The sequence below is a fragment of the Heptranchias perlo genome, chromosome 14 (genome assembly GCF_035084215.1).
Source record: "Heptranchias perlo isolate sHepPer1 chromosome 14, sHepPer1.hap1, whole genome shotgun sequence".
Lineage (NCBI taxonomy): Eukaryota > Metazoa > Chordata > Chondrichthyes > Hexanchiformes > Hexanchidae > Heptranchias > Heptranchias perlo.
Genome location: NC_090338.1, coordinates 65,242,896 through 65,255,742, shown reverse-complemented (window position 1 = coordinate 65,255,742; position 12,847 = coordinate 65,242,896). Strand labels below are relative to the sequence as shown.

The window sequence follows — 12,847 nt, the reverse complement described above, 5'->3', positions numbered from 1 at the left end:
CCTGAAGATTAATCTTCAATTCCTGGAGACTCCGGGACAATCCTGGAGGGTTGGCGACCCTAATCGCCCAAAACGGGTACAATTCTCCAACCCCAAAGTACCGTGATGATCTGAGCACGCCTACCCATACTGGGTTACATTTTATGGTTTAGGGGCTCTCGGTGCTGACCTCTGCCCCCGAGTCATGGTCTGCATACTTTGTAGCTCCGGGTCCCCTGACGTGCCCTCTTGCAAGTTCAATCGTGGGTTAGAGATAGAAGGAACAACCTTGAGCGGTGGAAATCTGAAATTAGAGACAGAAAATGCTGGAGTTGCACAGCAGCATCCGTAAAGACAAAGTTAGACCAATGTTTTATGACCATTTCAGTTCTGATGAAGAGGCTCCCCTGACACATTAACTTGGTCTTTCTCCTTCAGATGGTGACTGGCTGTTCATATATTTCCAGCAGATTCTGTTTTTTTATTAGAATCTCTCCCTCCCCTCCTCTCTCCATGGCACTCTTGGCCTCCTTGACCATTCTCCTTGTGTGAGCCTAAACGTTGAGTGTCAGCAGGCTTGTCCCATTGTGGAGGCTATCACAGCCCATCGTGATCCTGTTCTCACCCAATGTCCATTTGCGTACACCTGGGGCTGGATTTTCCCCCGCTCCCCACAGTGGCTGTGGCTGTTTGCTAGGCCAGGGCTTCCGGCTGTCCCTCGCCTGCACCCTGACTCTACCTGATTTCCCGGGGCGAGGGTATTTAACATAATTATGCAGGCTACAGCACCTGCCTCAGTTGGTGTGGAGTGGGGAGGGCGAGGGACGGGAGCTGCCACTGTGCCTTGCCTTCCTACCTTGTGTATTTTGAATTTGCTGCTTTGCCTAATGTAATCGAACACAGCCCTTTAAAAATATAAACATCTTCCAAGGGCTTCATACATCAAAAACACTTCCCTTTAAGCGACCGCAGCCCTTTAATGTTGAGCAGCGGCCTATTAAAGGGTGCATGCTCCTCATATTTCTCCCCCGCTCGTCATCATGCCTCCAGTTTAGGCCGCGCAGGTGTCGACGCGTTTCATGAGCTGTCTTTGACAGTATCTACTGCCTTGCCAGCGATGCCCACATCCTGAGAATCAATAATAAAAAAATTATAATCAGGAGAGACACGTTTAAAATTACCCACTGGGACATCGGGGCAGCTGTTCTGTTTTTATTTTACATGTTACAACTCTCTCCTCCAGCCTCCTAGAATGTGCTTCAAAACACCCGCACATTGCTAAGTCAGTGCAACATTTCGTCAGCCTGGTCAAGGGTCTCCTGGAGAAACTGCTGGATTACAGGTCGGTGATGAGTGACGAAAGCAAGGGGAACCGCATGAGCTGCACGGTTAATCTGCTGGTACGTACATCGAGTTTTCTTCAGCTACTCCACTTAACGTCTTCACTCTTGTCAATCCTCCCCCCAACACCCACTCCCTCCGCCCCACCATTGTCGTCCAAGCCTTCAGCCATCCATGCCCTAAGCTCTAGAATTCCCTCCCTAACCTCTCCATCGCTTCCCCCTCTCCTCCTGTTAGACGCTCCTTGAAATCTGCCTCTCCAACCAAGCTTTTGGTCACCTGTCCTAATATTTTTGTCTTATTACACTCCTGTGAAGCGCCTTGGGACATTTTACGTTAAAGGCGCTATGTAAATACAAGTTGTTGTTCTGCTTCAGATTGGAATAAAAGGCCGATGTATAATGTCTGTTCCATAATATGACGTCAAAGTGGGACATAGTCTACAGGCTGAGTCATGGTGTGTGAGTCATACATCGCTCACAAATACAGAGGGTATCTGGTACCATTGGGTAGGATTAGACAAGGATGAGTGTTGATTTTTGACAGGCTGAAATAGGTAGGTAGGTTCAGAGCACACGAGAAGCAACATGGTGGGCAGGGGGAAAGGGGAGAGAAAGCTGGGTATTGAATAGGGCTTTGGAAAGGCTTGGTGACTTCCCAAGGTCCTGTTTGGGTAGGTAATGGGAGGATTGACGGAGTCTACGGTTTAGCTTGCAGAAAGGGATTGGATAGTTGTCCAAAAGAGGGAAATTTCCATTGAAATATCCTCAGCAAATGTCAGCACTGAGTAAGGATTTTCTACTTTGTGTATTTAAAGGGGTACTGTCTTGTTTAAAAATAAAGTTTCGCCAAACATTTTTACAAAAACTTGGCACAGAAAAGGGAAGGGACTGACATTCCCAACAAAGAGAAAGGTTATTTCATCTACTCTTTAGTTCTTGTGTTGAGCTCATCTTAGGATTCATTCAAATCCAAGATTGAATGATCATGGAACAGCTTGACCAAAGTACAAAACAACTCCTCAGCAGCTCCCGACAGCTTACAAACTCCAGCTTACAGACTGACTGAGCCTGGTTTTGCCTAACTGAAGCATTGGCAGAGGCTGATTGTCAAGGGACTGTCTATAAATCAGAGCTGTCCAAACTACAGCCTGTGGGCCACAACCAGGCCTCAAGATCTGGGAATCAGCCCATGAGGCCCAGGTACCTCAGTCTCATCTGCAGTTATATTTCTCACTTGCTGACCTGTCCTGTTTGAATTTGGTGGGCCTGGAGGTTTGGAAAGAGCTGTCTTTAGTGCTGTTGCCTACTTGCTGGACCAACCCTGAATCACCCTCACCAAGGTCTGTTAGTATCAGCAATGTGCAAATGAATGGAACATTACTTGTGGTTTATGAGGCTCACAAAGGCACAAAGCTTGGTTATTTGCTATTAACACTGACACTCAAATTGATACGAAGCACTCAGTGACATAAGGGGACCAACATTAGGGCTGCCGACACTCCAGGATAGCCCTGGAGTCTCCCGGGATTAAAAACTAATCTCCAGGACACTGCTGCGAGGAACACTGGGAGAAAAATCACTGGGGCAATAGAAATAAGTTTTAAAAAAAATTTTCTTTGAACACTTTTGTTTATTAGTTGTAAAACATAAGAACATAAGAAATAAAGCAGAAGTAGGCTACACAGCCCCTCGAGCCTGCGCCACCATTCAATAAGATCATGGCTGATCTTCGAACTCAACTCCACTTTCCTGCCCAATCCCCATATTGTGAAAAATATCGGACATGGGAAAAAAGGCTGTTGACTGACATTGAATAATCATCCAATTGCATAATGAAGAGTCTATTCATTTTCCAATTGGTGTTGGAAGGTGGTGCACCACGAGGACATGTTGGGCGACCAATGACGGCGGTGTGGTTGGAGGCAGGAGGTCATGTGATGAAGCCTCCAGGAATATGTCAAAACAGAGTTGGCAACCTTAACCACCATACATGCACGGCCTATATCATACACTTGCCAGCAGGTGACCCCATAACACGTTGCTCTGAAATTCCTCTCTCTGCTACTTCAGCCAAGGCATTAACCGATTTAAAATGAATAGACTATTGCTTCCTCTAATGCAGAAGGGAGAAGAATTCTAAACTAAGGTGTTCAGCATTTGCCCACTTGTATCCCACATCGTTATCTCAAGACCTCCATTTTGGGAAAAGACCGCAGGCTTTTCGGGGGCAGATCCGCAGAGCTTTGGAGCGGCCTCTCACTAATATTCTAAGCCCAGCACAGGTCTTGTGGAGATCAGGGTTTTGATTAATAGGTACCATCAGGAATGTGTGCGACACTGACCTATGCAGACAAGGAAGGTCCCAGATCCAATTCTCAGCCCGTACTGAGTGAGCTGAGGTGCCAGTAGGGATGCTACAATTAGCCTCATCTCCGAGGTTAGGGAGGGGAATAATCACCAGCCAGCTCCCGATTGATCCAAGTGCAGAGCGCGAGTGCCTGGGTGTGCACAGAACTGGGCTCCGATGTGATGCCTCGCTACAGTCGCACAGGCTGGTGACATGGTGCCAGGCTCAAGGGTAACTTGGCCGAAGCATTCGAAAGCAGTTGGCACCTGTGGAAGTCTATCCCAGCGAGAGTCAGCGACTTCTGGAGGATAAAAGAAACAGCTCCCTGATGCTTTGGCCCATCATAGGATTACAGACCTCACCAACATTTAACTGGAAACAAATCATCTCAAATTAAACTTCATGTGAACTGACAGAATATTCCAGGAATTTTATTCAGCCATAATCGCACAGCATGTTTAGTCCAGCTATCTGCATAATTTAGCATCTCATTAGGTGCTGAAATTCCAATCGACAATCATCAAATTAACACAATAAACTACCTGATCTTAATTGGCTAGCTGTGTGTTTTAATAATGATTGCAGTTGGAGTGTTTGTACATAACTCCATGACACTGAGGAGTTGCTTTGCTTAATTTAATCTCAAGAGGCAACAAGCTGAATAAGTCATAGACAGACAGTTTGGAACAGCTCAGGAGGTAATACATTCGGCTGTGTCATTGTGTAATGTTTTCTACCTTGACCTCTGCTCCGACTTTCAGTTTTGACAGAAATGGGCGGAGGAAGAGAGGGCACATTGTGTTTTGAGGCGAAAACTGGTACTTAAAACAAAGGATTGGAATGCTATGAATCTCTGCCCTCCCTCCGATTCTCTCCCCTGTCCCTACCACTCCTCAGATTGAAAGCTCGTGTCGGAGTAGGATCCCACAGTTTGAGAATTTGAAGTCAGTTTTAAAAGGTCTGGAGGCAAAACGCTGGTATCGGTAAAAGTGACCTTGAAGCTGTTGGATTGTCGTTAAAAACTCACTAATGTCCCTTCAGGGACGGAAACCTCCGTCCTTACCCAGTCTGGCCTTTATGTGACTCCAGTCCCACACCAACGTGGTTGACTCTCAACTGCCCTCTGAAGTGGCCTAGCAAGCCACTCAGTTGTATCAAACTGCCACAAAGAATACACCTTCACTACACGGACTGCAGCGGTTCAAGAAGAAGGCCCACCACCACCTTCTCAAGGGCAACTAGGGATAGGCAATAAATGCCGGCCTCGCCAGCGACGCCCACATCCTGAGGATCAATAAAAAAAAGAAAGGCGCCTTCAGACCTCAAGTATCTCAGCCCAGATGACCCGTCTTCATGGGTGAGCCTGCACAGAAAAGCTTGATGGGTTATTAAACTGGGTTGGGCATCACATTCAAGCCGTATCTCGAGGTTCACATACACGTACTTTCTATGAGGGGTCACTGGAAGCACAGATTAGGATCCTGAACCCTGTTTGACTTTATTTTTCACTCACAAATAGATAGGGCACCTCAACTGCTGCCCTGAGGGCAGGATCAGCACATGGTGTTGCTCTAGATTGATATTAAGTGAGGTTATTCCTTCCATCTCACTGTTTGCTGCTTATAAACGTACGCTGTAGCAGCTTCTCCCACACCTCAGTGAGAAAAGGTGATACCTGGTGTAGAACTGAGCCACACAGATTATCAGTCTGTGCTGAGGAAACGATCTCGGCTGGTGCCACAGAATCATGGAATCTCACAGCACAGAAGGAGGCCATTCGGCCCATTGTGTGTGTGCCAACTCTTTGAAAGAGCTATCCAACTAGTCCCACTCCCCCGCGCTTTTCCAATAGCCCTGCAAATTTTTCCTTTTCAAGTATTTATCCAATTCCCTTTTGAAAGTTATTATTGAATCTGCTTCCACCACTTCTTCTGGCAGTGCATTCCAGATCATAACAACAGGCTGCATAAAACATTTCTCCTCATCTCCCTCTCTGGTTCTTTTTCCAATAATCTTAAATCTGTGTCCTCTGGTTACTGACCCTCCTGCCGGTGGAAACAATTTCTCCTCATTGACTTTATCAAAACCCTTCATAATTTTGAACACTTCTATTAAATCTCTCTGTGACTTTCTCTGCTCTAAGGAGAACAATCCCAGCTTCTCCAGTCTCTCCACGTAACTGAAATCCCTCACTCTTGTTACCATTCTGGTAAATCTCCTCTGCAGCCGCTCCAAGGACATCCTTCCTAAAGTGTAGAGAAGGGGAGCTACAATTGGGTTCCAAGTCCAGAGGCTAAGGAAGGGAAAAATCAGCCAGATTTCCTGGCCCCCATTGCTATCTAGGGATTCCTACTGAAAAGTTAAATAACCCACCAACATTCAGGCTCGCAAAATGAGGAATGGCAGTTTAACCAAGGTGTCAGCTTTGGCCCATTGGTAATGCACTCACCTCTGAGCCAGAAAATCGTGGGTTACATGTTAAAAGACGGACTGAATCCATCGAGCCCATCCCAGTTACAAAGCAACGAGGCCTCATGACCCCCAGTGTACCCTCCCAGTAGTAGTCATGTAATCCCCTGGGAGAGGCAAATAAAAATGAATCTAAAAAAAAACGCTAATTGAGGGGGGGGAAAAGTCAGGAAAATTCCCCGTAAGACAACCAAAATCAAGTTCCAAGAGATCACTCCACTCCAGGCCCCAGTCCAGAGACTTGAGCACATAATCTAGGCTAACACTTCAGTGCAGTACTGTGGGAGTGCTGCACTGTTGGAGGCCAATGGACACTGTGGCGCAACAAAATTGCGTTATTTAATGAGGTTAAACCAGCCCCGACAGCTTACTTCTGTTGAAGGCTTTAAAAACAAATTCTCTTACCAATTTTCTCCCCCTCTTTTCTTTTCTCCTGATGCTATTCACTCCTGCCGGGGTCCAGTTCCTCATGACTGGTGACCCTCCAGTACATCACCCCAGTGTGTAAGTCTAGACAGTAAGCATGAGGCCATTCAACTGTTGGGGCACCACCCTAGTCATTCACTCCCTTCACCACCGGCGCACTGTGGCTGCAGTGTGTACCATCCACAGGATGCACTGCAGCAACTCGCCAAGGCTTCTTCGACAGCACCTCCCAAATCTGCGACCTCTACCACCTAGAAGGACAAAAGCAGCAGGCACATGGGAACAACACCACCTGCACATTCCCCTCCAAGTCACACACCATCCCGACTAGGAAATATATCGCCGTTCCTTCATCGTTGCTGGGTCAAAATCCTGGAACTCCCTTCCGAACAGCACTGTGGGAGAACCTTCACCACACGGACTGCAGCGGTTCAAGAAGGCGGCCAAGCACACTCACATAATGTCTAGCAGCAGCTACTAGGTATCAATTAGGAGCATAATCCCTGTCAGATTTGTTCGTGCCTAACCCAGCAATGCTGAGAGCTAATTGTTCTGCTCCTGCTGGCACCCTGGGTGCGACCAGTTAGCTCAGCCCAGACCAGGGGTCAAATCTGGGACATTCCTGGTCTGTAATGGCTCAACCAGTTGAGCCAGCTCACTGTTTCAGAGTTTAAGAAGCACGTGCCCTAATCACATCTTTTAAATAAAGGGAAGTTTTTTTTCCCCTCTCTGTTTCCCCAGTACATCACTGAAGGGGTGCAGAACATTCTACAGGGGGAAGGGGAACAGCCAGAAGTCGTGATCCATATTGGAACCAATGACATAGGTAGGAAAAGGGTTGAGGTCCTACAGACAGAGTTTCAGGAACTTTTTTTTTTATTTGTTCATGGGATGTGGGCGTCGCTGGCAAGGCCGGCATTTATTGCCCATCCCTAATTTCCCTTGAGAAGGTGGTGGTGAGCCGCCTTCTTGAACCGCTGCAGTCCGTGTGGTGAAGGTTCTCCCACAGTGCTGTTAGGAAGGGAGTTCCAGGATTTTGACCCAGTGATGGTGAAGGAACGGTGATATATTTCCAAGTCGGGATGGTGTGTGACTTGGAGGGGAACGTGCAGGTGGTGTTGTTCCCATGTGCCTGCTGCTCTTGTCCTTCTAGGTGGTAGAGGTCGCGGGTTTGGGAGGTGCTGTCGAAGAAGCTTTGGCGAGTTGCTGCAGTGCATCCTGTGGATGGTACACACTGCAGCCACAGTGTGCCGGTGGTGAAGGGAGTGAATGATTAGGGTGGTGGAAGGGGTGCCAATCAAGCAAGCTGCTTTGTCCTGGATGGTGTCGAGCTTCTTGAGTGTTGTTGGAGCTGCACTCATCCAAGCAAGTGGAGAGTATTCCATCACACTCCTGACTTGTGTCTTGTAGATGGTGGAAAGGCTTTGGGAAGTCAGGAGGTGAGTCACTCGCCACAGAATACCCAGCCTCTGACCTGCTCTTGTAGCCATAGTGTTTATATAGGGAGGAAATTAAAGAGCAAGACCTCAAAGGTAGTAATCTCTGGATTACTCCCAGTGCCACCTGCTAGTGAGTATAGGAGCAGTAGGATAAGACAGGTTAACGCGTGACTGGAGAAATGGTGCAGGGGGAGGGGCTTCAGATTCCTGAGGCATTGGGACCAGTTTTGGGACAGGAGGGACATGTGCAAGATGGATGGGTTGCACCTTAACAGGGCTGGGATGAGTGTCCTCACAGGAAGGTTAACTAATGCTGTGGGGGAGAGTTTAAACTAATTTGGCAGGAAAAGGGGCACCAGGATGAAGCATTAGAGAGGAGATACAAGGTGCACAGAGACAAACAGCATTAGATTAAAGAGTAGTTCAGAAATAGGAGGGATCAGACAGGTGGGAAATGTGAGGCAGATTAAGATAGGTTTGGAGTGCATGTGCATAGATGCACAGTGCGTGGTGAATAAGGGTGAGCTGCAGGCACAAGTAGCCACATGGGATTGTGATATAGTGGCAATAACGGAGACCTGGCTCAAACAAGGGGAAGAATTGGCACTTAATATTTCTGGCTACAATGTATTCAAGAAAGGGAGGGGGTGGCAGTATCGATCAAAGATACTATTACAGCACTAGAAAGGGATGATGTAGTTGAGGGTTCAAAGACAGATTTTATTTGGTTACAATTAAAGGACAATAGAGGAGCTATTTTGCTGCTGGGTGTATTCTATAGGACACCAAATAATGGGAAGGAGATAGAAGAGCAAATTTGCAGGCAAATTGCAGAAAGATGCAAGAACTTTAGAATAGTGATAATAGGGGACTTCAATTATTCGAATATAGACTGGGAAAGTAACAGTGTAAAAGGCAAAGAGGGGGAGGAATTCCTCAAATGTGCACAAGAGAGCTTTCTTAATCAGTATGTTTCCAGCCCAATGAGGAAGGAAGCAGTGCTGGATCTAGTTCTGGGAAATGAAGTGGGGCAGGTGGAGAAAGTTTCAATAGGAGAGCGTTTGGGAAACAGTGATCACAATATCATTAGGTTTAGAGTAATTATAGAAAAGGACAAGGAAAAATCAAATGTGAAAATATTTAACTGGAGGAGGACTAATTTCAGTGAGTTGAAAAGGGATTTGGTCCAGGTAGTTTGGAATTAAAGATCAGCAATAAAACAGTAAATGAGCGAAGGGAAACCTTCAAAGAGGAGATAGTTTGGGTACAAACTAGACATATTCCCTCAAGGGGGAAAGGAAGGGCATCTGAAGCTAGAGCTCCCTGGATGACTAAAGATAAAGAGATTAAAATTAAACAGAAAAAGGAGGCTTATGTTAGGTTCATAATTCAGTAGAGATCCAAGCAGAATACAGAAAGTACAGGGGAGAACTGAAAAAGGAAATAAGAGGGGCAAAGAGAGTGTATGAGAATAGATTAGCGGGTAACATAAAAGGGAACCCAAAAGTCTTTTATAAAGATATAAATAGTATAGGATAGTCAAAGGAAAGGTGGGGCCGATTAGGGACCAAAAAGGAGATCTTCTTGTGGAGGCAGAGGGCATGGCTGAGGCACTAAATAAGTACTTTGCATCTGTCTTCACTAAAGAAGAGGATGCTGCCAACGTCACAGTAAAGGAGGAGGTAGCAGAGAAATTGGATAGGATAAAAATCGATAAAGAGGAGGCACTGAAAAACTTGGCAGTGGTCAAATTAGAAAAGTCACCCGATCTGGATGGGATGTATCCTAGATTGCTGAGGGAAGTACAGGTAGAAATTGCGGAAGCTCTGACCACAATCTTCCAATCCTCCTTAGACATGGGAGTGGTGCCAGAGGACTGGAGGATTGTAAATGTTAAACCCCTGTTCGAAAAAGGGAAGAGGGATAAACCCGGCAATTACTGGCCAGTCAGCCTAACGTCATTGGTGGGAAACTTTTAGAAGCAATGGGCTCAATTTTAGCCCCCAAGTCCGGGTGGGTTGGGGGGCGGGGGGGGTGCAATCAAAATCGGGGTTTTATGGAGTGGGAATGAATCCCGGCTCCAACCCGCCGAAAAACACGTACGACCCAGACACATCTGGGTGCGCGGGCGGTTCAGGCAGCCAGAAGTCCCGCCGGCAATTAAAGCCGGCAGGTCGATAATTAAACAAGTAATTAAGGGACTTAAACTATTTAATATTTTGTGTATTGAGGCAGGCAGGGAAACGATCTTAACCCTGCCTCAACATGTTTCCCATGGCGTCTGAAAGATGCCATGGAAACGGAGGCGGGTGCAGCTGGCACCATTCGGCCATTTAAATCACAAATGGGGATAAAAGGTAAGTTTTTTGCAGCAGGGCAAGCAGTTCTTTCAGACAAACCTTTGGCTGGGAGTTCTTAGTGTTCACACTCAGAATTCTTGTGTTCAAACATATTTACCTACTTTTTGGACCCCCCTCAAACTGACAACATCAGGATGGGGGGGGGCGCAATGGTTGCATTCACCAGAACATCTAAGGAGGGGGCACATCACCATCCTCGCCAGGCATGGCGTGTGGTTCCAGCACTTGCAGCTCCACAAGGCAGAGGTGCGCCACAGGGACCTGCAGAAGAGCAGAGAAGGGAACAACGGAGGGCCTAACGTTGCAGCAGGCACTACCCACGTGAGAGGGTCTACAGACAGAGGTTGAGCTTCCTGGACCTCTCTGAAAAGCAGTGCCTACGAAGGCTCAGAATGAGTCGCCAGGTGGTCTCAGACATCTGCAGGCTCCTTCATGCAGAGCTGCTCACGACTGGCCTTGGTGGCATTGCATTGCCCGTTGCAGTTAAAGTGACCACTGCCCTCAACTTTTTCGCCTCCGGATCCTTTCAGGACACCAGTGGTGACATCACTGGGGCCCATAAGTGTATATGACAAGTCACAGATGACTTGTTTTGCAGGGCTTCCCACTATGTCAACTTCCCCATCGACAACATCAGCCAGACTGAGAGGGCAGTGTTTCTACTCCCTGGCTGACTTCCCACGGATATAGGGCACAATTGATTGCACACACGTATCGATCTGAGCACCTCCACATGAGCCAGGACTGTTCATCAACCAAAAGGGATATCACTCGATCAATGCGCAGATTGTTTGCGTCCAACGGAAGAGATTTTTTCAGGTTTGTGCCAGATTCCGTGGCAGCTGCCATGATTCCTTCATTCTGCAAGAGTCCAACATCCTGGCCCTCTTCCATGCACCAAACAGATTTAAGGGCTGGCTCCTTGGAGACAAGGGATACCCCCTGCAGATGTGGCTCATGACACCTCTGAGAAACCCCACCAGCGAGGCACAGTCTCAGTACAATGACAGACACATCACCACCAGGTCTGTCATAGAGCAAGCCATAGGACTGCTCAAGATGTGATTTCAGTGCCTGGATCGATCTGGGGGAGCCCTTCAGTACTCACCAGCACGAGTGGGTAGAATTATAGATGTCTGTTGCATCCCACACAACATTGCGCAACAGAAAGGGTTACCGGTGTATGAGTCCCATGCCCTCATGGAGCATCCGCATCTGCCATCAACATTGAGGAGGAGGAGGACGATGGACAACCCATCGGCAGAGCAGCGGCTCACCTGGCTGCTCGTGATGCCGGGGAGTCACTCATATTTGATAGATTCTCATAGGGAGATCTGCAAAGTGAAGATAGTCAAGTTCTCAGACCACCTGGAACGAGCACCACCAACACCAGCACCCTCCCCCACCCCGCCCCGCACAAAACATTCCTACAACCACACATACACCCACTGTAAACGCACCCACTGGGTGGCATCAAAGCTCGCCATTCATGATGAAGCACATGAAAGGGCGCTTTCTCTAAAGGGACTCAAGAATGGCCAAGACGTGGCAGTGGTGGTGAGAATTATAACATTTAATGTGCATGGAACAGAAAACAAGGAGAAATAAAAAACATGACAATCTGTCAAACATCCTTCGTGATCACAAAACCTTAGCCTTTCATTTCCTATTACTTCTACGTGGTGCATCCCCTGTGGTTGCAGCAGAGGTTGTGGCACGTCGTTCATGTTCATGCCATGACTGCTGAGATGCTTTGGGCCTACGCCCTCTGGGTTTTGGAGCTCATGAGGGCCCCGACAAAAACTGCTCCACATGCACCTGTGCAGGGGCAGACTCAGCAACCTGGAGAGGAGGCAGCATTGCGGGTACTGGTTGAGGGGAGGGCAACAGGTGAGACGTAGGAGTGCTTTGAGTGGCGTCCCCACTTCCATGTCCCTTTCGCCATCATCCCTCTCCTCAGCCAGGGCCACATCACTCCTACCACTCTGCTGGACAACAGGATGTAGGACATGTGTGATGCCTTTAAGGCCACTTCTAATGGTTCTGTTAGCCTGTTTAAGGCGGCAGAATGTTGTTCACCCTGACTCCGCATGGCCGTTGTCGGTGCCTGAATGGACTCATTTGTGAGCCATGCTTGAAGGTCGATGGAGGTGGCCATTCTCTCATCGCACTCATTCCCACATTTACCTGCGTCCCCATTCCACTAATGCTGGAGGTGAACTCCTACATTCTCTCCGCTATTGTGGACAGTGTGCGTGGCACATTTTCCAGTACCTCACAAATGTGCTGCTGACTCTCGATCATTCTCCTTTTAAAGGATGGCCCCCGGGGGTTCAGCATCTGCATCCAGCTGAGCAGAGCCTGGAGAGGAGTGTGCCCACTGACACGGACTCTCCACAGCTGCCCCAGTCACCAGTGTCTGCTCATGCTCACTTGTGTGTGGTGACTCACCAGATGACAACCTAACTAACTGACTACTAGGAC

General features: G+C 47.8%; 1 protein-coding gene across 1 annotated transcript in view; it reads left to right on the top strand.

Annotated features, from left to right (window-relative positions):
- LOC137332588 (dedicator of cytokinesis protein 2-like) overlaps nt 1-12,847 on the top strand; it is a 555,930-nt gene that overhangs the window by 411,685 nt on the left and 131,398 nt on the right. Inside the window, exon 35 of the mRNA XM_067996525.1 lies at nt 1,223-1,379. Coding sequence (XP_067852626.1) covers nt 1,223-1,379 — 157 coding nt within the window. The remainder of the gene's footprint in view (nt 1-1,222; nt 1,380-12,847) is intronic.